We start from the raw sequence: 25,370 nt of genomic DNA, 5'->3' as shown, positions 1-25,370 counted from the left end.
CGGGCGTACATGCTCGCGGCTTGCAGGGAGATAGGGGCGATATCCATTTCGCGGAGGGACGGCGGTCGGTCAGCCTGGTACTGGGGGCGGCTTTTTTTTGGTACGGCGTGTAAAGCTTTAACCTTCTCCGGTTTGTCGGGCATATTGCAGTGTCGGCGGCAATAGTCGCTGTCAAACGTAATAACGTGTGACGCGAATCCAATCGTTGGGTCGTGCTGCTTTAGCCAAGGCATTCCTAACACAATGGGGTAATGGGCTAGCTGTGTAACGAAAAACAGCGCGTTTTTCTGGATGTGGTCCTTGATTCTCAATTGTCCTCGGACATAATGGGTGCACTTCCCACTTTCGGCGGTCCTTCCGTCGAATACTTCGATGTCGAATGGGTTTCGCAGCGGATACATTTGTAATTGGCGTTCTTCGGCCCATCCTTGGTCGAGGAAGCATTTTCCTTCCGCACCGCAATCGGTGAGGGCATAGGTTGGGAGGTTTTGGCCCCCCACTGTCAGTTCGGCAGGCAGGATCATCAGGTCGGATCGTTGGTTATATTCCTCTTCAACGGGGAACCCGTGAACGGCGGCGGCAGAGATGCGGATCGCCGGCGGTCTATGCGCGGCCTTGGCGGCCTGGGGGCGACTTATCCCAGGCGGGCTCCGTTTTTCGAACTTCGGCTGCTGGAGCGGCTGGCGTCCGAACCGCGGCGGGGGTTTTCAGGGAGTTTGGTTTGCATCTGGCGCGGGGACCTGGACCTAGACCTGGATTGTTCGATCCCGGCCTGGTGCAGCCGCGTGCGGCGGGTATCCGGTTCTGGGCATTTGGCAACAAAATGTTCTTGGGATCCACAGCGGTAACATAGCATATTTTCTTTGCGGTTGTGGCGGCGTTGGCTGCTTAGGTCCATGGGGTCGTTAAACGGAAATTCCGCGTTTGGCTTGGGGGCGGCCCGCGGTATGTCGGTTTGGGTCCGGGGGGCCGCGCGCGCGGGGGGCGCTGCGGTCCGAGGGGTACGTGTCTGTCTGTTTTTATACTGCTGGTGCTGGCGGTAGCGGTTATCCAAGCTTTGCAGGTGTCGGGTAAATTCGTGGTACTGGCGGGATGGGGCGGGGTTGTGGAGGAGCATGTCCTGGAGCTCTTCCGATATTCCCTGGAATAGAAGAGGGGGGAGGGCATCCTCCGGCATTTCTCCTTCCAGAGACAGGCGTTGGAACTCCGACAGATACTCGGCGAAATCTACGTTCCGCTGCTTCAGGGCGTATAATTTGTTTTGTGCGTTTTGGACGTGGTCGGGGTCCCCGAATGCCTCCTCTAGGTATTGGAGGAGATCCGTATAATCTCCGAATTGGGGTGTGCCTCCGACCATTTTGGGCAGGATCAGGTTGTACGCTTTACCGGACAGTCGACCGGCTACATAAATTAGGCGTGATTCGGGGTTGGGGAAGCGGTCTTTGTTTGAGGTCATTTTCCCCCGGATTTGGGTGGCGAAGCGGCGGAGGTCGGAGCGGGCGCCCGTAAATTTATCGGGGTCTGGAAGTCGTTCAGAAAGGCGGGCGGAGGCGGGATGTTCGGAAGCAGGCGGCGGAGTCGTTCCCATAGGAGTAACCATAAGGGGTTCAACAGGCGTGTTGGTAGTTGGGGCGGGGGTGGTTATGTGTACCGTGGGTAGCGTTACGGTCCGAACTTCCTTCAGTTCGGACCGTGTTTTCTCTAATTCGGCGAAAGCGGCATCCCGGGAGGTTATGGCGGAGGCCTTTTCCATGGCCATGGCCAGAATGTCGGCCTGCGCCTTGTCGCGGACACGGTCCGTTTCGGCGCGGGCGCGTTGGGTCTCGGCTTCCTGCATTTCTAGGCAGGAGTTCAGGCGGACGTTGCTATCGTGCAATAGTTGCAGCTTTTGGTAGGAATCGGAGATGTAAGACACCCATTGTTCAGGGTGTCCTTGTAGGTGTTCGATCAGTTCCTCGGTCGAATCGGTTAAGATCGGGGGTTGCAGTGACGCAGGCATCGCGGGCACCTAATGAAGGAGCTACGTAATGTCACGGGCAGGCAGGGCGGACAGGTAGGTGCGGGCGATCAGGTAACAGGACAGAGTATATTGGCTATCTAGTCTTCCAGGTACAGGGTAGCAGGTGGTTGTTGACGAAGACGTAGCTCGAGGAGCTACATATCGGAGACTGCAGGGATTTCGCGTAGATATACGCGCGCGAGGCGCTCGGCCCTCGCGCCTTCACGTGACAGGGGTCATGACTAAGCGACAGCCCAGTGGCTGTCCTTCAGGTCTGTGACACCGGCCTTCTTACATAGAAAACAAAAACCTGCGTCCAAAAGAGCGCTCCTTTCCTTGTCGGAAAGAGTGACTACTTCCTTAACGGGTGTGGGAGTCGCTGTTTTAACCTCTCTCCTGTGTTCGTAATCGCGGGAACGGCGACGACGAGGCTCGGGCGATTGGCGCCCCTTTTTAGCCTGTTTCCGTTTAAGGTTTTCCTCGTAGGCGCGCTGATTAGCCAGTGCAGCGTTGGCGACTTTGTTCACGAAAGACTCGTACAATATATCCGGATTTTTAGCGTCGTCGAAAAGCTGGGTGTTCAATTTTGCCGGAATATGTTCGTATAGTAGGGTTTTACGCTCTGATTTGAGAATGTTGGCGCGGTCCGCCAAAGTGTTAACTTTGCCAACAAAAACATGGATGTCCATAGTTTTGTCTGCTGGGTCAAACATTATTTCAGCCAGTTCTCGGCGTGCTTTAGTGCCTTGGTTATCGTCGTGGTACACCGCAGCTAAAGTTGCGACCATCTCGGCAACACCGCTAAAAGGGTTTTCTTTCGAGGCGTAACGGCTACGCAATAGGTCGTTAGGCGGTCCTTTTGTTAACGAAAAAAGGGCTGCCATACGGCTACGTTCGGTCTTGTAAGTGCTTTCATCTTCTTCCATCATATCGGCGACTTGGATAATCCACGTGTCGAAGGTGTCGTCCTTACCCTCGAAAGATCCGGGGTCAACGCCGGTCTTGCGGGCTTTTCTATCATACCCGGGGTTAACGCTAATTTGGCCATTTCCGTAGGGCCTAAAGGCATCATGGGCGGCAAATCCAACAGGTTTAAAATCGGTCCCACCGAAGGCGCTGTTAAAGGGTGTAACCCCACGGGCTCCATTACTGGTGGAGTTGTTTTGGGTGGCCAACTGGTCCTTCAGTTGGGCAATAGTAGCCAAGAGGTCTTGCAAATGCGATTGAGTGATGGTGGCCTGGCCGGTTGTGTTTTCACTTTCGTTTGCCATTTCGCTTCTCATTTGGGCGGCAGGCGAGGGCACTCTGCTTGGAAATTTCGGAATTTCGTTCCTGCCGTCTGACGTCTTGGCAGAAGGTTGGTGGGGAGGGCTTCGCGCCTCTCCTGAGTGTTCGGAAACTGACTCGTACTCGTACGATCCGTCAACTTCGATGCTGTCGACTGGCTGATCTTGCTCTGTGTCGTATTGGGGCTCAACGGGCTCTTCAGGCTCTGTGTTGGCGCTGGTAGGAGCGGGCTCTACTGGCTCTGGGCTCACTGGGGCAACTGTAATCTCTCCGTTTTGATCCGAACCTTCGGTGTTGGGAGTAGCAGTGCTTGAAGCCAAATTATCTGGCTTTGCTGAGTTTGCGTTTGTCACGCGTTGGGATTGGCGAATCGGTGGGCCGTAATTCTTACGCGGCGACATTGATTTCGCGAATGGTGTCTTCTGTTTCTGTGGCCTAGTTTACCGTCGCGCACAGCCGACGTGGTGAACGATTGAATAAAGGGATTGAACGATATATTTTAATTGCTTCACCAGCAAATCATAGCGAGTTTAGAATTATGTCACGGCCAGGCATACATTGGAGAACCTCAGTGTATTAGGCGCTATCGACGAAAATTCTAAACTGAAGAGAAGAGAGAAATTACAATCGACGACGCGCTCAAGAGACGCGCTTAAATCCGGAGGTAGTGGATCCTTGTCCGATCCCTGGCTCGGTGTGGAGCCGAGTCGTGATTCTGAGGGTAGGTCTAGGGGCCTGATCCTCACAATATCGCGGTTAGCGGAAAAAAACGAAAAAAATTTTGGAAAAAAATATATTAGGAGGGCGACCTATTTATACGGCCACGGGATTTGGCTTTGGGAAGGGAAATCTAATATTACAACCAGGATTAATACCGATACAATTGGGTAAAAACGAAAAAACTGTCGGGAACCTAAGCCAAAATTACCGAAAAATACGAACCAAAAACAAAAAATGGAAATACGAGGTTACGTAATAATAAAATAAAAAACCCTAATCCGATTACCAAAATAGGAATAACCACAATTATTACCAAAAAAATAATTAAGCCTAGCGGTAATTACCCCAAAATGATTATAATTATTTATATAAGGGTAATTACATTTGGAATATAATTTATATAAGGCACGTTTATTACCATATAAATAAATTCGATTTTAAAATTATTTAGCAGCAATTAAATTTTAGTTAACCTCAATATTTATTTGAGAACGATTATAATTTTACCCCCAGTTATTGAAAACCCCAGTTACCCAGTCAGACGTTCAGTTGCTTTAACCCATTGTATTTTACCATAAGAACAGGTTACCCGATACCTTGATCGTAACACGACTTCAGAACCAAAGCCCGTAGAGAAAAAGAAGAAGAAACCAACCTAAACCATAAAAGGCAGAAATATCCGTTGATTGAGCATAAGTCTTGGCAAATACGTAAGTTGTCATTGAATAAGAGAAACTCAACACACGACTGGCCTACCCAGCTACATTTTCGTACAGAAAGAAAAGAAAAAACATTCTCGTGGTAGTAATAGCGCAGTAACTGCCAAAGTACCTGTGGCTAACATTACTGTGGGAGACAGACGCCGCAATCCTGTTCGAAGGTAGTATTGAGGGTATACCCGAAATCCAGCCCCTATTGCCTTGGGTGCAGTGAGTCTGAGGTACAGAGAGAAGGTGAGCACGATGATACCAACAACGTCAGGAGGGCAAGAGCCGTCAAGACACAAAATAATTGAAAGAGAGCAGTCTAGTATAGTAAATGGGTATCAAAGATTGAGATAAGAAAGAGATTGTATGGTCAACCAAGTAATACTGGATGACCGGGGTTTTTTTCTGACAAAGGAAAACAGGATGATATCTTGTGGCCATTCTTTTGGCATATTAATAAAGAAAAGGAAACGAAAACCTTTTCAACGCGACCCGTACCCGCCCTTGCCACCACCCACGACGACGCTCAACGGCCGCAGCCCCCCGAGGCCACCAAACTGATCCCAAGCCGCGCTAAAGTCGTTGTCCATGACGCCGTTCTGTATCCCCAGCCCGTCCCAGTGGGTCTGGGCGTCGACGTACTCGCTCGCCGTGTCGCACTCGCTCGCGTCGTCGGCGAAGCAGTCGGTGCAGAGGACCGGAGGGCTGTTGGACCAGAGCCCCGCCGGGTGGCTGCCGAGGGGGTTCTGGTGGGTGCAGCGCGGGGTGTTGCTGCTGCTGCTGCGGGTGCCCGCCTTGCTGATGCGCAGAGGGGACGGGGCGCGGCTGTTGGGCGATGGCGGGGCGGCGAGGAACTCGCGCTCGACGCCCAGTATCTCCTGCACCATCGGCCCGCTGATGGGGCCCAAGGTTCCGACGATGGAGAACGGGCGGGCCGGGTTGCGGTGCGGGAGGGGCGGGGTGGCGATGGTTCGGCGCCGGATTGGGTCCTTGATGCTGATTTGAGGCAGCGACACGGGGCTGCGGAGCGAGAACCTGTGCCTGATGCTGATGGGTTCGAGCTCGGCCTTGTCGTCGGTCAGGGGCGTGGTGGGTGCGGTACTAAAGTCGCCCTGAGAGCGGGCGGTGCCGGCGCTGGAATTGGACGAGGTGGAGGCGGTGCGCTGTGCCGTCTGTTCTTTGGCGGCGGGCGGTGGGATTTCTGCCGTCAGAATATTCGGCATGTCCCCAAGCGGTATATATCGGGATCCCCGCTTGTCCAGTCTCTCGCTGAGCAGATCCCGCGATCTTCTGTTACTCGGCGACACATTATTGTTGATCTGGTGGTGGCTCATGCTGGTCGGAAGGGGTGGAACTGGTGGTATCAGCGAAGGTGAATCCCCATAGCCTTCATCTTCATTGGGAAAATCACTGTGCGAAGGCCCCTTGATCTGGACATCGTTGATCCCGTTGCCGTACCCTGGGACGACGATCGCCTGGTAGCTACTCTTGCTTGGTTTCCTCCGCATCAAGGACTTCATGGGCGGCTCCGGGGTGGGGCTTGTGGTGAAGGCTCCGACGATTGATCGTCGGATACTGTTGTTCCTCGATGAAGCTCGGGACAAGGACCCGGTCAAGCTCCCCAGACCGCGAGTCAGACTACTCCCCCTCGGGGGAACTTGTATAGTTGCATGTCGCCCGCGTAAGTCCGATTCGTCGGGGTGCGTCAAGGCGTAATAATTGACGTCTGGCTCGAGCGTCATCGTTGGGGTGTCAAGTGTTGCGTGTGCGCTCTTGGGCCGCTGCTCGGGGGCTGCATTGGGTTTATTGGTCCAGCTCAATGGAGGTTTGTCCCTTCGCTTGGAGGAGGTTGAATGCGACGGCACAATATCTTCTTCCCAGGTCGGGAGGTCAGCAGTAGGGATGCAGAGGCTATATGGGGTTTCCGCGGGCTTGACGTCCTTTGGCATGCGGGTGCAGTCGAGCAGAGTCTGGTAGGTGCAGTACACCAAAATCCAACGGACTTTGCGGGCATCGACCAGAGTAACTTTGTCCTTGTCGCTTTGCTTTGCCGTCGACAGAGCCAACTCCTCTTCAAAGCGTCGATAGGCAATTACAAATTCGTTGCCGAGAATTTCCCGACTCCCATTGCTGGCCGCCAGTAGCGCCGCATGCACCACCACGCGGGTGTCAATGCGGGTCTTGTCTGTCCGTCCGACGCTGAACCACGACTTTCGGCGCGAGGATTTGGAGATCGACGGTACTTTGGACGATAATTTTGACTTGGGGGATCTTGTCGATGAGGAAGGACTTAGTGGGCAATCACTTCGCCCACCAACCTCGGGCAATAAGGGTAGCGGGTTCCTCAATCCCGCGAAGCCGTGTTCGCGATCAAAGGCCTCGACGCTCTGCAGCACACAAATGCCGCCCTGAGCAAGCGCGGGGCTACTGTCGCTAATGGTAAACCTCTCGTCCACGAGGTATTCGTAAAGACGACCAAAATCTTCCACCATCCTGGAGTGGATCTCGGCGCTAAAGATGCTCTTGGAGCTGTTGGTTCCGCGCGGCGGCCACTGGCCGAACTGAGTGGCGTAAAACGATACCACAAAGGCGCGGAACCGGTCCAAATGAGCACGGGCACCGGTCGTCAGGCCAAGTCGCTGCTCTGAAAGATCATCCTCGAGGAAATTTTGAAGCATTCGGCTGGATCGGGATAGCTTGGTGTCCATCGCGCTCCGGGTTCTTCGAATGGCTCGACGTGCTGCAGGGCTGATGTGCTGTATCGTTTGTTAGGTTAGCCGATATCCCCGCAGCCACCAGGTATGAGAAAAAAGGGATGGCAGTGCACTACTCACACTGTATTCTGAGCTTTTGTGAAGTTGGTCGGCCATGCCAACGCAGTGAGCGAAAGCATCAGTATAAATGTGTCGGATCCGCAAGGACTCGCCGAAATGCAGCATGGCCAAGGCATGCGACGACTGGCCAGCCAGAAGCATATAGCCCTCCTCCTCAAGAAAGTTCAAGAGATCCGCCATGTTGTCCAGTCCCGGCTCGCGGTACTCGTTCATACTGTGCAAAAGCTGAACGATGGCGTTTCCGAGATGCATGGCAACCAGTGATTTCCGCAGAAGAAATGCAAAGAAATTCCGCACAGCGAGGTAAAACACGTCCGCCTGCACTCTGGAAGGCGCTGGAATATACAGGTCGATCATTTCCTCATCCCATGCAGCACGGTTGAAGGATTTGTGTGACCTCCTTGCAGCCGCTGTAGTTGAGGTTGCGCATGTCGCCGACTCCAAAATGACAAGATACCGCTCAATCAATGGCAAGCAACGCTGTTCCTGCAGCTCGTAAAAAGGAAGCTTGAAAGACGGTTCTCGCCGAGACTCGCCATGGCCGTATAGGTAAACACGGCAATTGCCAGTTGGTACCCAAAGTGCTTTGTCCTGGTAGTCGGTTGTCGCGCCGTGTCAGCTACATTGTGGATAAACCTTATTGCAATCAACCATGATAAACAGTCAAAAGCAAAAGAAAAAAGAATAAAAAGAAATGACCGCCGCTTACCTTTGCCATAGGATCCCAAGAATAACTCGTCCGGGCAGCTCCATCCCACTTTTTCAGGTTTTGCAGTCGAGGCGCGCGTCTTTTGGGCGGCCTGGTCAGGGGAAACGCCCTGCCGCCATTTGTGCTCGAGTCCGACATGTGGTGTCGCTCGTCCCAGTCAAGACTCCTTCCCGACCACTCCACCGGAAGAAAATAGTATAAGATGTAAAGAGAATAGTAAAATGAAAAAGAAACAATATGATAAAAAGCAAAGTAAATATCGCTTCTGCCCAGTGATTACGAGAATCACCAACCGGCTGAACCCTGGCAATAAGCTCGAAGTGCTATTCGGTAGTTGTTGAAGAGGGGTCCTAGGTGAGGCTGCTGCAAAAATGTGGGTTGCAGATCAATTCGATTCCCCCCTGCGACCACACCAAAGACCTTGTTGATGATCCCAATTCGATTCGGCCAGAGTTGTCCAGTTAAAATCATGAATTCATTCGCTCCACGCGGGGAGGTTGGGCCTACGTAGCCCAGCAACTCGGATCGGGACGGCAAGGGCTTAAGGGTTGAGTTCGTTTTGTCGATCGATCTGGGTCAATGACGAAGGTGCAATCTTGTTTACTTGGAGCCAAGAGGAGAATCGCAATTGGCGTGGAGAGGTTTTTGAAGGGTGAAACAGAAAAACAGCAAAACAAGATAAGAAGATGATGGGTGAGCGAGGACAAAAATCCAGGGACGCGCTGTCAGAATAATTAAGACATTGGGAGACACCAAAAAATAGCTTTGTCAAAGTGCACAGACAAGATGGAGGCGAAAAAAGGTATATGAGGGAACGAAAAAAAAAAAAAAAAAAAAAAAAGGTCGAAAAAGAAGATGACAACATGAAAAAAAAGCACGTTGGCACACAATGCAGTAGTTCTCTAGACTCGCCTAGGTCCCCCGCTCGGGCGTTGCACAACCATGACGGGGGGATGTTGGCGCTGAGGTCTGATGTGGTCTGGCTTGTTGGCTGGACCCAAAGCTTGGGGGTGAGCTCGGGGAGCTGATGTTAACTCGAGGTGTGTGTAATCTACCTAGTCCTTGGGAGAGCAGAGAGGGAGACAAGAGGCTCGCCAACTAGTCCAGCCTCGAGTCAATAGCGGGCGTCATTGGTACCGCCACATGCCGTGACCCGAGTCACCTGGCGCGACAATCAAGAGGATTAAAGTTGATCAAGAAACGCACCACCCTGAGATTGGAATGATGTATCTGAATAAACGAAACAAGGGTTTCGATATTCAAAGGTTGCTGCAGATTAGATAGTACGGGACATAATTGGAGCAGGTGCCAGACCCCAACTAAGCTACGGGCACACTCACTTGGGTTTGAGCTGAATCCCGTCCCGGCTCGCTTCGCTTGTCGCTTACGTGCTTGCTTTTTTTTTCCTCTGTTTCTTTTTTGCTCTTATTTTCCGTTCGCCAATTCTTCAGCTGCCAGCCCGTCCCTTCAACAAGGTTTCCATGTCCGCAGGTTTTGTCGGGGCGCTCCGATCTGCGCGGGCTGTGAGAGAGTGAGAGAGCTGACAAGAACGCTAAACCGGGACCCCGGGCTGGGCAAAGGGGGGGGACGCAAAATCCTTTCAATGCAGGAACAAGCGAGCTGCGCTTATTCCAGAGTCCGCCCTTTTTGGGAAAGAAGCGAAGGATCTTGATGCCAAATTCGCAACCGCTGGCAGTCGTCGCGTTCTTCTTTTTTCGCTGGCCTAGAACCAGCCTAGACAGCAACCTAAGCGAGCCCGCACTACAAAGTAAATCATCCTTGCTGGATGGAACCTTTTTGGAACAGCTGTTCTGTTGCCAATAATCCCGAAATTTGCTAATGGCTACCCATGAATCGACCCAGCGACAAACGGTTAATTGGCAGGGGGCGAGATTCGTTTTGCGACTGGACAAAATGTCGTAATTCATGACTCTTGGACACGCATGGCCGTTTGCAAGGGTGACGATCAGTTGGCAGGGAGGAGGGATGAACAAGAGTCGTTTGTTGACCAAAAAAAACACACTGGACGAAAAATCGAACAAGAAGCAACAAAAGGACGTTGCCCAACAGGTGAGACGAATTTTGGTGTTCCAGCGAACTCTTCAGCGCGCTTTTCAGCGCATTTCTCAGCGAACTTTCCAGGGGGGCTTTTCGGTAGCCATGCCGCCCGTCTGCACATTCCATCCTAACCCCGACAATTTTACGACTTTCGACGCACAAAAACACACGAAATTTCCGAGACCCCTACACTAGTGCTGATACTTGGGAGTGGCTGTCGAAAGGCGTTAGCGTGGAGCTAGACAATGAAGAGAAAAAAAAAGAGGATGAACGAAAATAAAACCAAAAAAAGAAGGAGATACAGAACAAACATGGTCAAAGCGATGAAAGCAAGCAAACTGACAGTTGGAACACTGGCCCCAAGGAACCCTATAGGTACCTTGACTACCCTCAAAATCGTTCGGCTCTTTTCTGCCGACAATCGACTGGTCATGCATACACCTCATGCACGCGTCGGCGTCTGTTCCTCGCCGACACAAGTCTATACATCCCTCACCTCTCTCTGTCTCTCCCGATTTCCGATTTGGGATGGAGCTGATGCACGATATGGGATCCATCACAGGTTTCCAGAGTGGTATCCAAAGTGGTATCCATTCTTATTTCCGCAGCTAGCCGTTTGGGAGAAGAAGAAAAACAAATACTCATGTGGTGACATGGAAGACAGCTTTGATACGAATCGCCGAGACGTTCCCGCATAACCCAACGTAGCTACCTAGCTACACCAACTTTGTACCCAAGTCCGTGTGCTTGTCCTCCCCAGCCTCGAGACTCCTTTTTTTGACAATCCCGTCACTGGTGACACAGGTCCGATAACATGACAATAAAACCCCCGCTGGTCTTGATCTTTGTATAACCCATCCCCTCCCAGAGTTTTCGGGACTGCGGGAAGTACAAACTCCAAGTTTGCCCATCTTGTTCTTTCCCTTCAATATCCTCCAAACTCATTTTTTGCCAAAAATCCCCACAACATGCATATTGTCCGTCAGCTGCCTGCATGTCATCACGGAAACCATCTTTAATAATTCTTGGCAATTTCCCTATTCCGGATCATTCCCCCCCGTCCCGACAAAGACACTTACAAACGGCGTTGCGCGCCGACCCGCCTCTCATTCACTGGCAGTTTAGCTTAGGGCCCATCCTTGGCGGCCTCCAGCTCATTCTCTGCCTTTTTTTTCCAGCTCTCTCGCTCCCATTCCCCGGACGGCTTTTTTTTTCTCTCGAGGTCGCCACCGCTGCCCGGGTCTTACGGGTTCCAGACCTATATCTTGGGTCGTCCGTGCGGGTGATGGGGATCCAGGTCTCGTAGTCGAATTGTGACCCCCCCTGTTTGTGTGGTGGCGGTTCGTTCTCGCTGCGCCTGGCTAGCATTTCACTCTTTTTTCCCGTAGAGGTTGTGTCGGAGCCCAGACGTGCCTGTCGGTAGGTTCATGCCACCTTGGCATGCCCAGAGCCGGAGTTGAAGGCTACGCTCAACTGGACCATAACTGTCAATGGGAGAAAAGCAACAAAAAAGGCATTGCCACAATGATCTCGCTCTTGCTCACCGGCCAGAAGCTTCAGTCCCGAATCACATCCATAGGTAAATAACTATTATACGTTACACTGCATCTTTATATCGTACTCATATGCAAGTCATACTGTTGTTTTTCCTTCGGTCTTCCCCGGCAACCTAGGATAATTCCCAACATGCTTCTATGGCTGGTGTATAGTCCCCGCTTACCAATATGCACATTAAAGCCAAGCAATATTTTTCGATGGGAAGCATTGTATTGACCCATTACTGACAAATCACTCAGCTGCCTTCGTGCCCACGGCACTCGCAGTGTTGGGCTCACGGATCTGTGGTGAGAGTCTCCACAAGGCAAGAAGTGTCAAAGCAGACAGAGCTCGTGGGCCCTTTGGATACCAGGTAGTGCTTACGGACCAGGAGCCAGGGTATGATTTTGAAGGGGGAAAATGCCACCGGGGAAAGACGGAAAAAAAGACAAGATTTGCCCAGACTTTGATGCGGGGCCCTTGGGAGGCTTGGTATCACGACGACTGTAGATGGCAAATGTCATTCCGAAATTTATTACTTTATCATTACTATCCAGACATTACTATTAATCGCATCAAGTCCAAATCACAGCAGACCTTAGACTGAGCCAGCGACAGCACCCTGGGCGATCTGCAACGTGCCGTCGTCGTCGTTGTGAGCAATAAACGCCGACGCGTAAAAGGTGCCGCCAAACGTGCAGCCCACATCGCTCAGCTGCACGTTCAAGCGACAGGTGTTGGGAACCTGGCCGGCGCCCTCGGCCATGCTGCGGTAGGGGATCTTGACCGTGGCGTTCTTGTTGCCGTCGCGGTCGGGGAAGACGAGCTCGATGCCCGCGTCGGCGGGTATGTCGGCGCAGGCGCTCGGGTACCGCGGCAGGATGAAAGGCTTGTCCTCCTCGAGACCGGTGGCGAGGAGGAAGGCCTCGCTGGAGGTCGGCAGCGTGAGGCCCCACGTGCCCGAGTCGACGAGGCAGTCGGGCGCGGGCTTGTCGGGCTGCTCGACGGGGACCGCCTTGGCGGGGCCGGAGCCGTTGATGGGCGCGGCGCGCACCTCGGGCATGGCGACGTAGTAGTAGCCCTTCTCCTGGCGGTCGAGGCCGGCGTTGTGCACCGTCACCAGCTCGCCCGTGTGCTTGTCCTGGGGCACGCCGCCGAGCAGCAGCCTGCCCATCTGCGGCGCGTTGAGGTCGGCGGGCGGCGCGTCGAACCACATGGAGAAGACGGAGCTGCCGATGCGGCCCTGGCGCAGCAGCTCGGGCCGCAGCTCGGGCCCGCCGGCGATGGCCGGGATTGGAGCCAGGCCCAGGATGCTCTTGTCGTAGTGGGCGCCGTCGCAGGTGGTGCTGCGGGCCTTGATGAGGGTGAAGTCGGCGATGGCGACCTGGACGTTGTCGATGGAGGGCGAGCCGCCGTCAAAGTTCATGGTGTCGTTGACGGCGTACGGGCAGTTGATGAGCTTGCCGCCGCCGCCGTACGCATATGTGGCCTTGCCCTCGTCGTAGGGGCCGGTGTGTGAGCTGGATTCGCGCCAGTTGAAGGCGGGCTGGGCCGTTTGGTTGCACGGCCCCAGCACGCCGAGGTAGGGAGATCCAGAGTTCACTGTTGCATTTGGCCCATCAACCCAAAAGCCGTAGCTTCCCGTGTCGACAACGGTAGGGATGGGTGTTTGTGCAGGTGTGCCCCAGGAGATGTTGGCGATGACTTGTTGGTCGATGAGCGGCTGGTAGAAGACTGGAATTGCCAGCGTGCTCGCTGCTGCTGCTGCTGGGGCGATGGCGACCATTGTGAACGAATGTGGTGGTTATAGCGATGACAACCAAAAGCGAGACACTGCTGTTGACACAACGATGGTGACTCCCCAGCCTCAAGGGGAATTTGAGAGCGAGTCCACCAACTGCTATTTATCGCCTGGCTGCTTGGACACAGACTAAAAACGACATGCCGCGTCGATCCCAAGGTTGCTCGTGTCAGTGGATCCTTGCATTCCATCACGAGCTTTTGACTATAGTATGCTATATTAAGGCTGATTGACTTGATGCAACAGTGGAGTCTGGAGAAATTTGGGGACCAAATACGGCTAAATCACAATGCAAATCCCACTTCTTTAGGGGTGAGTACCATGAGAATTGGCCAATCGATAGCCAAGACCCATCGTGTGAGATTGAGGACGGCAGCAGATCTTGCCGCTTTCCTCCATAACACGAACTTTACAAAGTGGATCCCCCACAAGATGAGCATTCAACCCGCGAAATCATTACGAAATATTTCCAAGGCTGGCGGAAAGAATGAAGTCACCAAACTTTCCGTTCAATTTCTTATAAGGTGCCGGGGGTTTGCACAACGTTTTCCGAAAAAGCCAGGCGTCCTCAGACCACCGCGTTGTCCAAGTTTTTGACAATCGGCAGTCGGCAAAATGTTCCTCGCTTCGCTGGTTTCACTGCTCCTCGCTACCCGCACCGTTGCCGGGTTGCCACAGCAAGCTGTCGATGGCCTGGTCGAGCACGAGAGAGCAGCGGTGATTCCAGCTGCCTGGAAGCGGATCCGTTCTGCAACTGCCGACGATGTCTTGACGCTGCGCATCGCCGTCAAGAACCATCGCAAACTCGACCAACGTCACATTCTGGCGCGCAGCGATCCCAACTCTCCTCTGTACGGCAAGTACCTTGGCGCTGCCGAGCTCAACTCTCTTCTCGACGAGTCAACGTCCCCCGACGCGCGCCAGGGCTCGTGGGACAGAGTCAGGCGCTGGGTTGGTCAGCAAAACGTCAATGTCGTCGGGGAAAATGCCCGCGGCATTGAGATTAGCCTTTCAGCCCGCGAAGCAGAATCTCTGCTCGGAACCAGCTTCTCCATTTACAGCAAGGATGGTGACGATACTCTGGTTGCACGCACCGAGGCCTACTCTCTGCCTCTCAGCATCCGAAACGATGTTGAGTTTGTTTACCCAACCATTCACTTCTTCCAAGGGGGCAGTCCTCGCGACTCTGCACGAAAATTAGAGCGCCGCCAGCGAGGCCTTCCGCAGGGACCATTTGACTGCTCCAAGTACAACTGCCCTGTAAACATATCGGCCAAGTACAACATCGACTATATTCCAGAGTCGGCATCAGCCAGCAAGCTCGCCGTCGCCGGCTTCCTCGAGCAATACCCCAGCACCGAGAGTTGGAAAGACTTCATCTCAAAGTACGGGCTCAGCAACTCCACCAACCAAGCCCCTTTCAACGTGGTAACCCTCAACGGTGGCAAGAACCCCGACACGGTCAAGGATGGCATGATCGAAGCGCAGCTCGACCTGGAGTACACCAGCTCCTTCACCGGACCGCTCAACGTCACTTACTACATGGTGGGAGGCCGACCCCCGACCTGGAAGCAGCCGGGGAACATTACGGTCCCGGAAAGCGAGAGCGATCAGGAGCCGTACCTCGAGTTCCTCGACTTCCTCCTGTCCCGGGACGACGTCCCGCAGGTCATCTCCATCTCGTACACCGACGACGAGCAGTCGGTCCCGCGCAGCTACGCCGACCAGGTCTGCGACCGCTTCGGGCAGCTGGCCATGCGCGGCGTGTCGGTGCTGGTGGCGAGCGGCGACGCCGGGGCCCAGGGCACCCGCTTCAGCCAGTGCGTGGGCCCGGCCGGCGAGCCACGCTTCATCCCGACCTTCCCGGCCTCGTGTCCGTAGGTGACGACGGTGGGCGCCACGGCCGCGTGGGGCGGCGTCGCGGGCTTCAGCTCCGGAGGCTTCTCCAACTACTACGCGCGGCCCGAGTGGCAAAAGGCGGCGGTCGAGGCGTACCTGCCCCACACGGGCATCCCCGAGAACCCCCACTACGCCTGGAACAGCTCCGGGCGCGGCTACCCGGACCTGACGCTGCTGGGCACGGACTACCTGATCACCAACGCCGGGTCGACGCAGCCGGCCAAGGGCACTTCGGCCTCGACTCCGGTGGTCGCCAGCATGATCGCCTTGCTGAACGACATTCGGCTGAGGAAGGGCATGCCGGTGCTGGGGTTCCTGAACCCGCTGTTGTACTCGAGCGAGGTGGCCCAGGGTGGCTTTACCGACATCACCGAAGGCGTGGTCAATGGCTGCTCCAGTGCCGAGGCCCAGCAGCCAGGGTTCACGGCCGCCGCTGGCTGGGATGCGGCTTCCGGGCTGGGTGCACCGGATTTCGCCAAGTTGAGGAAGCTTTTGACCTAAGCCTTTGGAAGGCTGGGGAGTGTGGATTAAAAAAACATAGTCCTGGGTTCACCAACATGTAATATCGTTGAGACAGGATAGATGTGGGACTTTTAGTTAATGAACTTAATGATGAATTTATTAGTACCTGTTCTCCTTACTTCCCTAGTCATAAGAAGTGGCAGGCAAACGGAAGCCGCTTTACTATGAGATTATTGGCACAGTAGCTTTTCAAATCATAATTGTGGTGGGATACAGCAAATCCAAAGAGCTCTCTCAACGCTATGGTATGCTCCTATTCAGTCAAAGTACCGCCACATGTTTTGGAGACTAAAAGTGAGCCCATTTGGACAAAACTAGTCTTGAATAGATTGTTAATTGTAGCAAATGGTACTAGATATTCTGGTGTCATTGGAGTTTATTAAAATTAGACCACAATTATAGGTATATGGAACCAACATGAAGTCAGTGAATGAAGTGAGTGGTCCCACCACTCCTATTCGAGGTACCCTCATCCAACGCCGGTGTCAGGTCTTGATTATAGATTAATCTTTGAAACAAGCTTTCCTTCCTTCGCCGCATAGTTAAGACCATGTGGTAATCTATTTTGACTCCTCGGTCTCGACGCTCGTGGCATCCGAAGTGGCGTTAAAGGCGCCCTCAGAGATGACACCATTGATGGCATTGTGCTGGAGCTCACGCTTGCTCCGGCAGACGCGGTTGGACTGGAGGTAGTAGTTCTGAGTGAGACCTCCAGAAGACCAGGTCCACTCGCCGCCGTTGCGGCCCTCTTTCTGGATGCACTGGGCGATGATGTTGTTGAATGCGTCCTGAGTGATTTTGATTTTTCCTTGTTAGTCTTGCATCGTTCTCATTTTGGGTCGACGGCAGATAAGAAAAGCCCCAAAACACCTCCGGAATCTGGACAAGAAAAATAAAGAAGAAGAAAAAAAAAAGAAAACTTACCCAGCAGTAGTCGCGACGACCGCGAGTGCCCTTGAACCAGGCCTCGTGTTGGGTGCAGCACTGACCGCCGACCGGTCCCCGCTGGCAGTCGCTCTGCCCGGTGTAGGACTCGCTGCCCCGGCAGATGGCCGATGCCGTAGTTTGGTACTCCTGCACCGAGCCCCAGGTTGCCGAGCCGTAGCAGCTGGCGGCCGAGGCGCCGGGCGCGAGGGCCGCGAGCGCGGTGGCGAGGACAGAGACGGCCGTGAAAGACTTCATTGTTGAGCTTTGGGGTGGGAAGGGCTGGCTGGTATGCTGAGCGGAGAAGTGTTTGTATGGTTTGGCTATGCTTCTGCCTGCTCGAAGGGAATTGTCTTGGGCCGTCTGGATTTGTCTGCTGCCGAGTGCTGCTGGAGAAGGAATCTTCAAGATGTGTCTTGGGGAGTAGGTGAAGCCATCTTTTATAACCACGGATACCAGCCATCCACCTATCGTTTAGAATCCTTCTGCCTAGAGAGGCGAATTCCTAGCTGCATCTGCATGTCTCGTCTATCAGTGCAACAACTGTCACCGACTATCTTGTCGATTTCCTAGTCGTAATTGATGGGAAAAGTTACGCAAAACTGCCCCCACAATCGCCAGCCCTGCAAATCACTTAGTAACGATCAGGTTGAATGGCAGAGTATATCCCCACAAGAGAGCATCGCTAAATGTCAGCCCCTCTTGGCGCTGCTTGGAACCCTGAACCGAATGAAGGCTTAGCAAAAAACAGCGGGTCGTTGTCAGGTCTGATTATTCAGACTTTAAAAGCTTGTCGCTTCGTCTAATTTCGCTTCACGATTCTAGAGTTTCGGGCACCCGTACCGCAGTGGTGCCTAATGGGATATGCGAACGCTCATGTTGGAAGCACTGTCCAAATTTTCTCCTCCCTTCCTATTATCCTTTGTTTTTATCGGCAAATCTGGAGTTTGATAATCGCCACATCTATCAACATTCATCCCCTTAACATGTGATGCTTGTGCGTATCTGGTAGCGTCCTTGGCAGTCTTGAAAGTCCATTTGATGGTGGCAGTATTTTTCCCTGTCTATTAGTGATATTAAGCCTCTCCTTCTTGGTCTCTTCAAGGCCGTCCTCCCACGGGTCACCACATTGCTAAGCCGGATACAAAAACCTTGCCTTTGGCGGCAGCCGTTTGCCCCCCGACAATGATGGAGTTGCTTGGGTACATGCTGTTGCGCCACCAGGGACTAGACCTCCGGGCGGTTGTACGGGGTCAGTTTGAAAAAGAAAGGTGATCCAAGTATGGCAGACGACTTGAAACGCTTGTCGATGCTTCTGGTCGAGAGTCGAGACGTAGGATGTCGGTAGGATGGCGTCTCAACGAATATCTTGACTCGATTAAACATGTTGTCGCCTCCTTGTTGGAGGATGCAAAATGCAGTTTGGTGGAAACCCGCATCCTCCTCATCATGAATGGCCTGTGTACAATATTCAAACTCCGATCTGTTCGAGACAAGTTGTGTTGAATTATTCCTCTTGATCGTCTATACAATATCATACATTCAATTACTGCCTTGGGCCGTCAATTACCTGGCCGTATGAATAGCAGAGCAGTTCCAAGCAGCTTGTTGTGGCTTGGACGGCCAAAGGACCAGGTGGACCAGCCAGATAACTACCTCATTTCATCCCCTAGGCATCACTATGAGTCTCCCCTCAAGCTCGACTCTCCATGCGCCCTGCAGAGATTCTTGACGTCCGAGACCAGGAACGGCGGTTTTTCACCACCCAGTTTCTCTCTGATCTTGGCCATGATCCTCCCAGGGGTGTCCCCAATGCGCCAATAAGCCAAGATCTGGCTCTTCCATAGGTTGATCTCACGCCGGCGATAGGCGTGGTGCGAGGTGGCGTTGAAGTCCATCGGGTGGTTGTGGGTGTGGTCGACGTCCCGCCCCCGGAGTTGAACCGCCTCAATCACCCAGCCGCCCGAAGACAGCTTCTTGGTGCATATCTTGAACGGGCAGTCGGTGCACGCAGACCTGGTGTTTTTGCGCCGCTTCTCGGGGTGCGTGGCCTGCGTCCTGGCTTCCTTCGACTCCTTGGTGATGATGGGCCCACCCCTCGCGCAGCGGTAGACGACGCGCGTGGTCTCCCGGCCCGAGGAGAGGGTCGGGTAACGTTTATAGTGGGCGATGCTGTAGCCCTCGGATATCGCCTGTGAGAGCAGCCCTTCGTATGCTGCTTGTTGGCTCTCAAAGACCTTGGCCATGGCGAGCTTTTAGGCGCGTTGGGACTGGCTGGAAAATATCTTCACTTGTCGTTTGTTTTGGCATGGCCATCAAGGTTGTCGCGACAGGCGCTGCAGGCGTAAAATCTCTCTGCGGTGGATGAGCCCGTGCGCCGGCCGGGCGATACGTCTTGGCGTGCACCTGGATCTAGACCTAGACCCCTGGGGAACTTTAGTGCCAAATTGTCACCTTGGGCAAGGTGTGTCTGTTCGGCGAACCGCACTCGCACTGTACAGGGTAACCCATGGAGGCTGATTGGCGGGTTGATGGCGACACCTCATTTTCATGTTTATTTTCTTTAGATGGTGGCAAGTATGGCACCTTTTGCGCCGAGTTAATTTTTAGCTGATCTTTTTCTTATGTATAATTACTCCGACGGCAGCTCCCGCCCGCAACTCTTCCAGTTTGCTGTACTATTTACTTCGTATTTACCTCACACTAGCGTCGTATCCTACTTTTTGTGATGTATTTATTCATCGAGTGCCCACCATTACTGGGTGGCTGCTTTGCCCTGTCACTCTTGTGCAAAATTTCTGCTTCTGTTCCCCGGTTGGTGCTCCCGCAATCGCTCTCGGGAGACAATCTCCGATGCCTCCCTCTGTCGGTGAATCGGTTGAATCGTGTTATCCTGTGCACACATTTCGTTCGGAGTGTCTCGTCCTAAATTGGAAATAGCATCAACAACCGCCGCTGCCAGCAACCTCCTGAGAGAGTGTGGCACAGCATTAAACTTGAGGCATAAACGCAGGGGTCAACCCCAGAAGATAAAGCCCTTGTGGCCCCCGGATACCAAAAATTGTCAATCGCAGTTCCAGCAATTCTTCCACCAGGTATTTTCGAATTTTATGGGTCTCATGTGCAGGCATGCTCCCGGCATACGCGTGGCGTGTCCAACGTTTCTTCTATATTGTCAATGGCGTCGCTTGATCGCCGCCCACACACGCCTGAATAATTTCCGTTTCTTTAGCAGACGCAGAGGCGCTCTTTTTCCTTCTTCGTCTTGGCATTGATCGTCCTCCTGCCCGTTTCACATGTCACGGGTGATAGATGTCACAAATGCTTACTCCCCCCCGCGTTTGTTTCATTTCGAGGGCTTCGCCTGCCCGATTTCCCACGTCTCGGGCTTCCCGCTTCACCCTGCGGCCGTCCGAACACGCGTCTAGATCGTCTTTTCATCGCCTTTTGCCAGCTCAGGGGTTCGGTTAAGATTGTGGAGCCTTGGCATGGATCGAGGCGCTTGCTTCTTGCCATTCCCTCCGCGGGATCGTACTTGATGCAAGTTGCATACATAAATAGAGACGGACGCGCACCTTGGATTGTCTCGTTGGAAACAACTCTTCCCAAGGCCGTGTGGGACCAGAAAATTCAAAGGCTTCCTTGTTGAAAGCATATACGATCGTTACCAAAAAAAAATGGCTTCACACTCGGCCATCATCACCAGGCTGCTAGTCCTCATTCTAGCAATCACAGTCAGGCAAACAGCGGCCGTCAATGGCAAGGCCTCCCACTACGGTGGGAACCTGTCTGGAGGCAACTGCATGCTCACGTCCTACACGATCCCGGCCGGCACATTTGGCACAGCCATCGCAATCTCCAACTATGACAACTCGAACATGTGTGGCGTCTGCCTCAACGTCAAGGGGCCGAGTGGCAGCATGAAGGTCATGGTAAGGACTTTTCTCTCGGGAATTTCTGTTCTGGGGCGAATGAGCTTGCACACAACGGATGATAAGTTTGCAAAGATGCTGACGGCTATGAAATGCCTGCTAGGTCGTTGACAGTTGCCCGGATTGCCCACCTAACAAGCTCGACCTCTTTGAGAATGGCTTTAGCAACATTGGGGATTTCAACGCGGGCATCGTCGATGTCGATTGGGAAGTCACACCTTGCGATATCACGGAGCCACTCCAAGTGCGAAACAAGGACGGCACATCCAAGTACTGGTAAGCCTCTCGCTCATTGATTACATCTACGCTGCTCCCAGTCACGAACTCTCGAGAGAAAGACTTTTCAAAGAAACAAGAAACAATACATATCGTTTTTACGTCTTCAGCGACTGACAAGCCTCTCTTTTCCGCAGGTTCTCAATGCAAGTGTTGAACAGCAACCAGCAAGTCCAGTCGCTCGAGGTCAGCACCGACGGCGGGGCGACCTGGCAAGGCACGACGCGGCGCCCCTACAACTTTTTCGAAAAGACCAGCGGCGGCGGCTTCGGCGCCGACTCTCTCACCGTCCGTGTCACCTGTGCGGGCGGTGGCCAGGTGACGATGCAAAACGTCGGCGTCGCTGGCGGTTCCAGCTTTACGGCCTCGGGCAACTGTTAGACAGATTTCGGCAAAGCACCGAGGGGTAACTGCAAAAAGAGCAGAGGCAGGACTTCGAGCAGCGAAATCAGATTGCCCTGGGCCTGCTAGACGGGCTGCTTTTGAACACATAGCATGACAATGAATACAAGTTTTTCAATATTTCGCTTTCTTTCACTACTGTTGTCAAGTGTCAAGGTAGTGTTGACACCTCGCATAATGCTGTAGCGGGAGTTCTGTCTCTATTTGCACTTCCAAAACAGGGACGCTAGTATGTTTCATGGCCGGCCTCCTGGCAAGTTGTTGACTTTTCTAGCACGACCGACAATAGACTAAGCAAATAGTCTAGTTTAAACCTTGGAGAACTGATTTTGAACTTTCTAAAAAGTCACTGAATTTACACAACAAATCTGTATTACAGAATGACTCACAAGGGAATATGTAGTCCTCGCCCTTTGATTTGGAGACTGAAGCTTTGTTTGATTTTGGGCGGTTGCTCACGTCCATTCGCCCCCTGAGGAGCCGTATCACTACGAAAAGAAAACACAACTCGTTTTGAGCTTAAATAAAAGGGAGCAAAAGGATGACTATTAATAACATCCGTCGGCAATTCAAATGGAGAAAGATAGATCCAACTGGCAGCGTCATGCTTTCCTTTCTCCCATCCAACACCACGATAAACGATCCTGCATATTGCAGGCAATCCATGTGGTCTACGGGATACATGGCTACTAGTATTGCAGTAGGAGATGTTTGAAAGACTTTGTTTTCTGTCGAGAACCTCACAAAGCTCCAGAGCATGCAGGAATCTACTTGTTTGAAATCTATAGGCTCGTGCGACTCGTTATACGGATCCGAGGTACAGCCCCCAAGGCCCTGCACAAGGGAGCTATAAGCAGGCGGAAAATCACCATGTTCCCAACGGCTGGCCCCTGATCCGATATCCCCATCTCGGAAGAGTCCCTATAGCCCAACTGTGGCTGCTCTTTGGGCATTCAGAGTCGTGATCTCTGCCTATGCCGCTCCCTTCTGGAATGCTGGGGCAGCAACTGGGGCAGGCGCCGGTGCTGTCGCCAGCGCAGCTACGGGGGAGCTGACACTGGCATGCTTGGTGGAGTAGCGGGACACCCCAGGCGCTGCTCGGGCATTGCCGCCTTGAAACTTTTGTTGAGCTCGGCTGTTACTGCAGGCTGGAGTGGCTGCTCCGGCTGGCGCCATCCCTCAGCAAACGGGAGACGTTCTTGCTCTTTATATCGTAGCAACAAGGAGAGTCAGTGGAGGATCCCAACAGACATTTTCTCGTCTGTGCTGCGCCCGTGGGCAAGACTGTTGAGACAGAAAAAGAGCTCCTGCTCACCAAATAGCACCCTCACCCACAGCTTGTTGGCCGTGGTGTTGACGGTACCGTCGCCAAACATGAGCATCACGTTGCTGAGTGCGTTGATGGCGACGGCCTCCTGGGTTTCGCTCAGCGAGAATCTCGGGTTGGACGCCGCGGCCGCCGTCATCCGTTGAGCAAAGGCGCGAGCCATTTGATTGATGTTGATGGCCTGGTCCGGCCAGAACACAAGCGAAGTAGTAGTAGTAGTAGTAGTAGTATTATTTAACGCCGGGCTCGGCCCGGCTTGTTAGCCGGCCGTTAGCAACCTCCCGAGGGGTATCTCGGCGCGCGTTCTATCTTCTTTATTTACACAGGGGGAAAACAAGGAGGGCAGAGGCGGATCGTGCCTGACCGGGTTCGGGCCCGGTCCTGCTTAGGGGGTTAGTTCACTGACGCGACCCCGTGCCTAAGGTGCACGGAGGGTTCGTCTGACGGCTTGTGCCGTGAAGTGTGGGTGAAAAGGCAGTAAGTCTATTCCTCGTCAGAGTTCGAGTCGTTTACGATCGGTGTCCCTAGGCGTAAAGTGCGTTCGTGGCGCGCGGGGCGCTGGCGGGCCGCTCTGGGGCGGGCGCTGAAGTAGTTGGTGGCTATCGAAAACGCCTCAAAGCTTTTCGGTTGCCCGACCTTGCATTTCCTACAGTAAACTATAGTCACAGGGTTGGACCAGACCCTCTAACGGACAGGCCAGCTAGAGCCCTCCTAGTCGCTGGATACCCAGCCTGCCACGTAAATACAAGGTTTGCACCTTAAGCCTACCGCATCCACAAAAAGGCCTCTTGGTAAACCGACGCGCGCATCCGTCCTCTCCGGCTAAAATAGCGTCTCTTCCGCCTAACATGCCGACGACATCATCTGCCCCGGTGTACGTCCCTAGTGCGAGTAGAAAGCTTCGAAAAGCCGGCGACACCCCGTACATGTCCATCCACAGCTTAGTCCCCCGTTGGTTCCTGGGCTAGCCCAGCGCCACAATGTGGACATGAATGCAATCGAGTTCTTCCCGTCCTCCAGACCCGGCGCAGATTCCCAGTGCGAGTGAGAAGCATGGGGCGCCTCAGTCACACTATTCCACCACGGCCCACCGTCCACGGGGTGTACCAAGGGTGCGAACCAAGGCCGTGCCCACGTTTCTTGCTTCCCGTTACCCAAAGCCGTCTCCAGCAATGGGCCGACCACGTCTTGCTGTCGGGACCCTTTGGAGACTGCCGCGCCGGCACAGTGCTTCCGGTCCACGTACAACTAACCAACCCCCGTAACGGCACTACCTCCTCGCTGCAGGCAATCCCAGAAGGTGTGAGGGGGTGAGAGGGTGCCCTGTCGATTCGAAGAACCGTCGGGTGGTTCTCAGCCTAATTTCCCTTTCTTTTAAACCGTATTGTCTAGCCTTCCGGGGAAGGACGCCTGCCTTTCCGGCTGGCAAAGTTTTTTTTTGTGCCACGCTGGCTCGCATCGCGAGATTGGGCCTTGTCTTGTGCGCCTCTATGCGGGTGGCGCGCCGAGCCGCCGATCGGACTCTTCCTTCACCGCGATCAGTGGAAAACTCGTCAAAGGGGAGATCTGTCGATTATACATGGGTGTTGCGAGGAAAGGCGTTCCGTGTAGTGACGGTGCTTAGGGCGACAGGTTGAAGAGTTTTTCGTGTGTGCGCGCCTGTTAGGGCTACAGGCGGAAGTCCCGCGCAAACGTTAACAGCATGGTCCGTGCGCCCATACTGAAAATTTTGTGTACGGGAGAGAGTTGAGAAGAACACAAGCGAAGTGGCCCAGATGGTTGGGTTGAAGGGTCTTGGGTCGCCCACACCGAGGTCGGCGCGACTCAGGCTGGCGTCGTGCTCGATGACTAGAATGAGAATATGCACAACAGGGAATCAGCAATCGATCAAGCTAATTCATTTGCCCGATTCTCTGGTGGCATCATGTTCTATTACCATTGTGCCTATCAATGTCGTCGAGGTGCATCGTATTGTTGTCCCCAGTGCTCGACATGGTGAGCCCGTGGGCAGTGGTCGACTCGAGCGGGCCGGTCGTGTTGAAGCCCAGGCCCTTTTGCATCGCGTCTAGCACCTGCTCGCGCGAAATATTGAGGCCGTCGCGAGGGAGGAATCCATGGTTGGCGAGGGAGTTGAGGATCGGGCATGAGCTGCGACCTGTGTGAGGGGCCGAACCAGGTCAGTCATGTCCCAAGAGTTTTTTTGTATGGATAGGTAAGGATATGACGTAAGGTTGAGCATCAAACGCGGGCAAGCGGCTCTGTTGAAAAGACTCACGAAAACCTGGTTGTGGAGGGAGGAATGGAAACATGTCATTATTGACCTGGCAATGGCAGAGTCCGGCCAGCAGACCTACTGTGAACCACCTAGCAATTTTCATCTTGACGGCACAGCTGTCAGATAAGCAAAACAAAAAAAAAACACCAAGGCTGCTCAGCA

General features: G+C 53.5%; 9 protein-coding genes across 9 annotated transcripts; 3 read left to right on the top strand and 6 right to left on the bottom strand.

Moving 5' to 3' along the window:
* Positions 1-4,674: 4,674 nt before the first annotated feature.
* On the bottom strand, positions 4,675-8,764 carry MGG_07561 (uncharacterized protein). The gene is made up of 3 exons (XM_003711429.1): positions 8,257-8,764; positions 7,548-8,138; positions 4,675-7,469 (listed from the first exon to the last, which is right to left on the bottom strand). The coding sequence occupies exons 1-3, from the start codon at positions 8,392-8,394 to the stop codon at positions 5,196-5,198; spliced, it is 3,003 nt and encodes a 1,000-aa protein (XP_003711477.1). The 5' UTR covers positions 8,395-8,764; the 3' UTR covers positions 4,675-5,195.
* Positions 8,765-12,359: 3,595 nt separating this feature from the next.
* On the bottom strand, positions 12,360-13,822 carry MGG_07560 (uncharacterized protein). Its single transcript, XM_003711428.1, has one exon. The coding sequence runs from the start codon at positions 13,634-13,636 to the stop codon at positions 12,449-12,451; it is 1,188 nt and encodes a 395-aa protein (XP_003711476.1). The 5' UTR covers positions 13,637-13,822; the 3' UTR covers positions 12,360-12,448.
* A 444-nt stretch (positions 13,823-14,266) lies between these two features.
* MGG_07559 (tripeptidyl-peptidase 1) lies at positions 14,267-16,051 on the top strand (the record flags this gene model as incomplete). The annotated part of the gene is made up of 2 exons (XM_003711427.1): positions 14,267-15,475; positions 15,533-16,051. The coding sequence occupies 2 exons, from the start codon at positions 14,267-14,269 to the stop codon at positions 16,049-16,051; spliced, it is 1,728 nt and encodes a 575-aa protein (XP_003711475.1).
* Positions 16,052-16,391: 340 nt separating this feature from the next.
* On the bottom strand, positions 16,392-17,405 carry MGG_07558 (uncharacterized protein). The gene is made up of 2 exons (XM_003711426.1): positions 16,997-17,405; positions 16,392-16,860 (listed from the first exon to the last, which is right to left on the bottom strand). Exons 1-2 carry the CDS (start codon positions 17,252-17,254, stop codon positions 16,633-16,635), a joined length of 486 nt encoding a protein of 161 aa, XP_003711474.1. The 5' UTR covers positions 17,255-17,405; the 3' UTR covers positions 16,392-16,632.
* Positions 17,406-18,454: 1,049 nt separating this feature from the next.
* Positions 18,455-19,391, bottom strand: MGG_07557 (uncharacterized protein). Its single transcript, XM_003711425.1, has one exon. The coding sequence runs from the start codon at positions 19,240-19,242 to the stop codon at positions 18,676-18,678; it is 567 nt and encodes a 188-aa protein (XP_003711473.1). The 5' UTR covers positions 19,243-19,391; the 3' UTR covers positions 18,455-18,675.
* Positions 19,392-20,098: 707 nt separating this feature from the next.
* MGG_07556 (uncharacterized protein) lies at positions 20,099-21,715 on the top strand. The gene is made up of 3 exons (XM_003711424.1): positions 20,099-20,928; positions 21,032-21,204; positions 21,342-21,715. Exons 1-3 carry the CDS (start codon positions 20,674-20,676, stop codon positions 21,583-21,585), a joined length of 672 nt encoding a protein of 223 aa, XP_003711472.1. The 5' UTR covers positions 20,099-20,673; the 3' UTR covers positions 21,586-21,715.
* Positions 21,716-22,646: 931 nt separating this feature from the next.
* MGG_07555 (uncharacterized protein) lies at positions 22,647-23,096 on the bottom strand (the record flags this gene model as incomplete). The annotated part of the gene is made up of 2 exons (XM_003711423.1): positions 22,647-22,810; positions 22,922-23,096. The coding sequence occupies 2 exons, from the start codon at positions 23,094-23,096 to the stop codon at positions 22,647-22,649; spliced, it is 339 nt and encodes a 112-aa protein (XP_003711471.1).
* A 685-nt stretch (positions 23,097-23,781) lies between these two features.
* On the top strand, positions 23,782-24,570 carry MGG_16655 (uncharacterized protein; the record flags this gene model as incomplete). The annotated part of the gene is made up of 3 exons (XM_003711422.1): positions 23,782-23,877; positions 23,954-24,233; positions 24,326-24,570. 3 exons carry the CDS (start codon positions 23,782-23,784, stop codon positions 24,568-24,570), a joined length of 621 nt encoding a protein of 206 aa, XP_003711470.1.
* Positions 24,571-24,855: 285 nt separating this feature from the next.
* Positions 24,856-25,370, bottom strand: MGG_16654 (uncharacterized protein; the record flags this gene model as incomplete). The annotated part of the gene is made up of 2 exons (XM_003711421.1): positions 25,209-25,370; positions 24,856-25,088 (listed from the first exon to the last, which is right to left on the bottom strand). Exons 1-2 carry the CDS (start codon positions 25,309-25,311, stop codon positions 24,856-24,858), a joined length of 336 nt encoding a protein of 111 aa, XP_003711469.1. The 5' UTR covers positions 25,312-25,370.

The sequence above is a fragment of the Pyricularia oryzae genome, chromosome 3 (assembly GCF_000002495.2).
Source record: "Pyricularia oryzae 70-15 chromosome 3, whole genome shotgun sequence".
NCBI classification, from domain to species: Eukaryota; Fungi; Ascomycota; class Sordariomycetes; order Magnaporthales; family Pyriculariaceae; genus Pyricularia; species Pyricularia oryzae.
The sequence above is the reverse complement of the archived record's forward strand: the minus strand, read 5'-3'. Positions and strand labels throughout refer to the sequence as shown.

Coding starts and splice junctions, on each gene's coding strand:
- MGG_07561 (XM_003711429.1), bottom strand. CDS start 8,394: ATGTCGGACTCGAGCACAAATGGCGGCAGGGCGTTTCCCCTGACCAGG. Junction 8,139..8,256: donor CTTGGGATCCTATGGCAAAG/GTAAGCGGCGGT, acceptor ACCGACTACCAG/GACAAAGCACTTTGGGTACC. Junction 7,470..7,547: donor ACAAAAGCTCAGAATACAGT/GTGAGTAGTGCA, acceptor CAAACGATACAG/CACATCAGCCCTGCAGCACG.
- MGG_07557 (XM_003711425.1), bottom strand. CDS start 19,242: ATGGCCAAGGTCTTTGAGAGCCAACAAGCAGCATACGAAGGGCTGCTC.
- MGG_07560 (XM_003711428.1), bottom strand. CDS start 13,636: ATGGTCGCCATCGCCCCAGCAGCAGCAGCAGCGAGCACGCTGGCAATT.
- MGG_07556 (XM_003711424.1), top strand. CDS start 20,674: ATGGCTTCACACTCGGCCATCATCACCAGGCTGCTAGTCCTCATTCTA. Junction 20,929..21,031: donor GTGGCAGCATGAAGGTCATG/GTAAGGACTTTT, acceptor AATGCCTGCTAG/GTCGTTGACAGTTGCCCGGA. Junction 21,205..21,341: donor GACGGCACATCCAAGTACTG/GTAAGCCTCTCG, acceptor TCTTTTCCGCAG/GTTCTCAATGCAAGTGTTGA.
- MGG_07558 (XM_003711426.1), bottom strand. CDS start 17,254: ATGAAGTCTTTCACGGCCGTCTCTGTCCTCGCCACCGCGCTCGCGGCC. Junction 16,861..16,996: donor GTCGTCGCGACTACTGCTGG/GTAAGTTTTCTT, acceptor AAAATCACTCAG/GACGCATTCAACAACATCAT.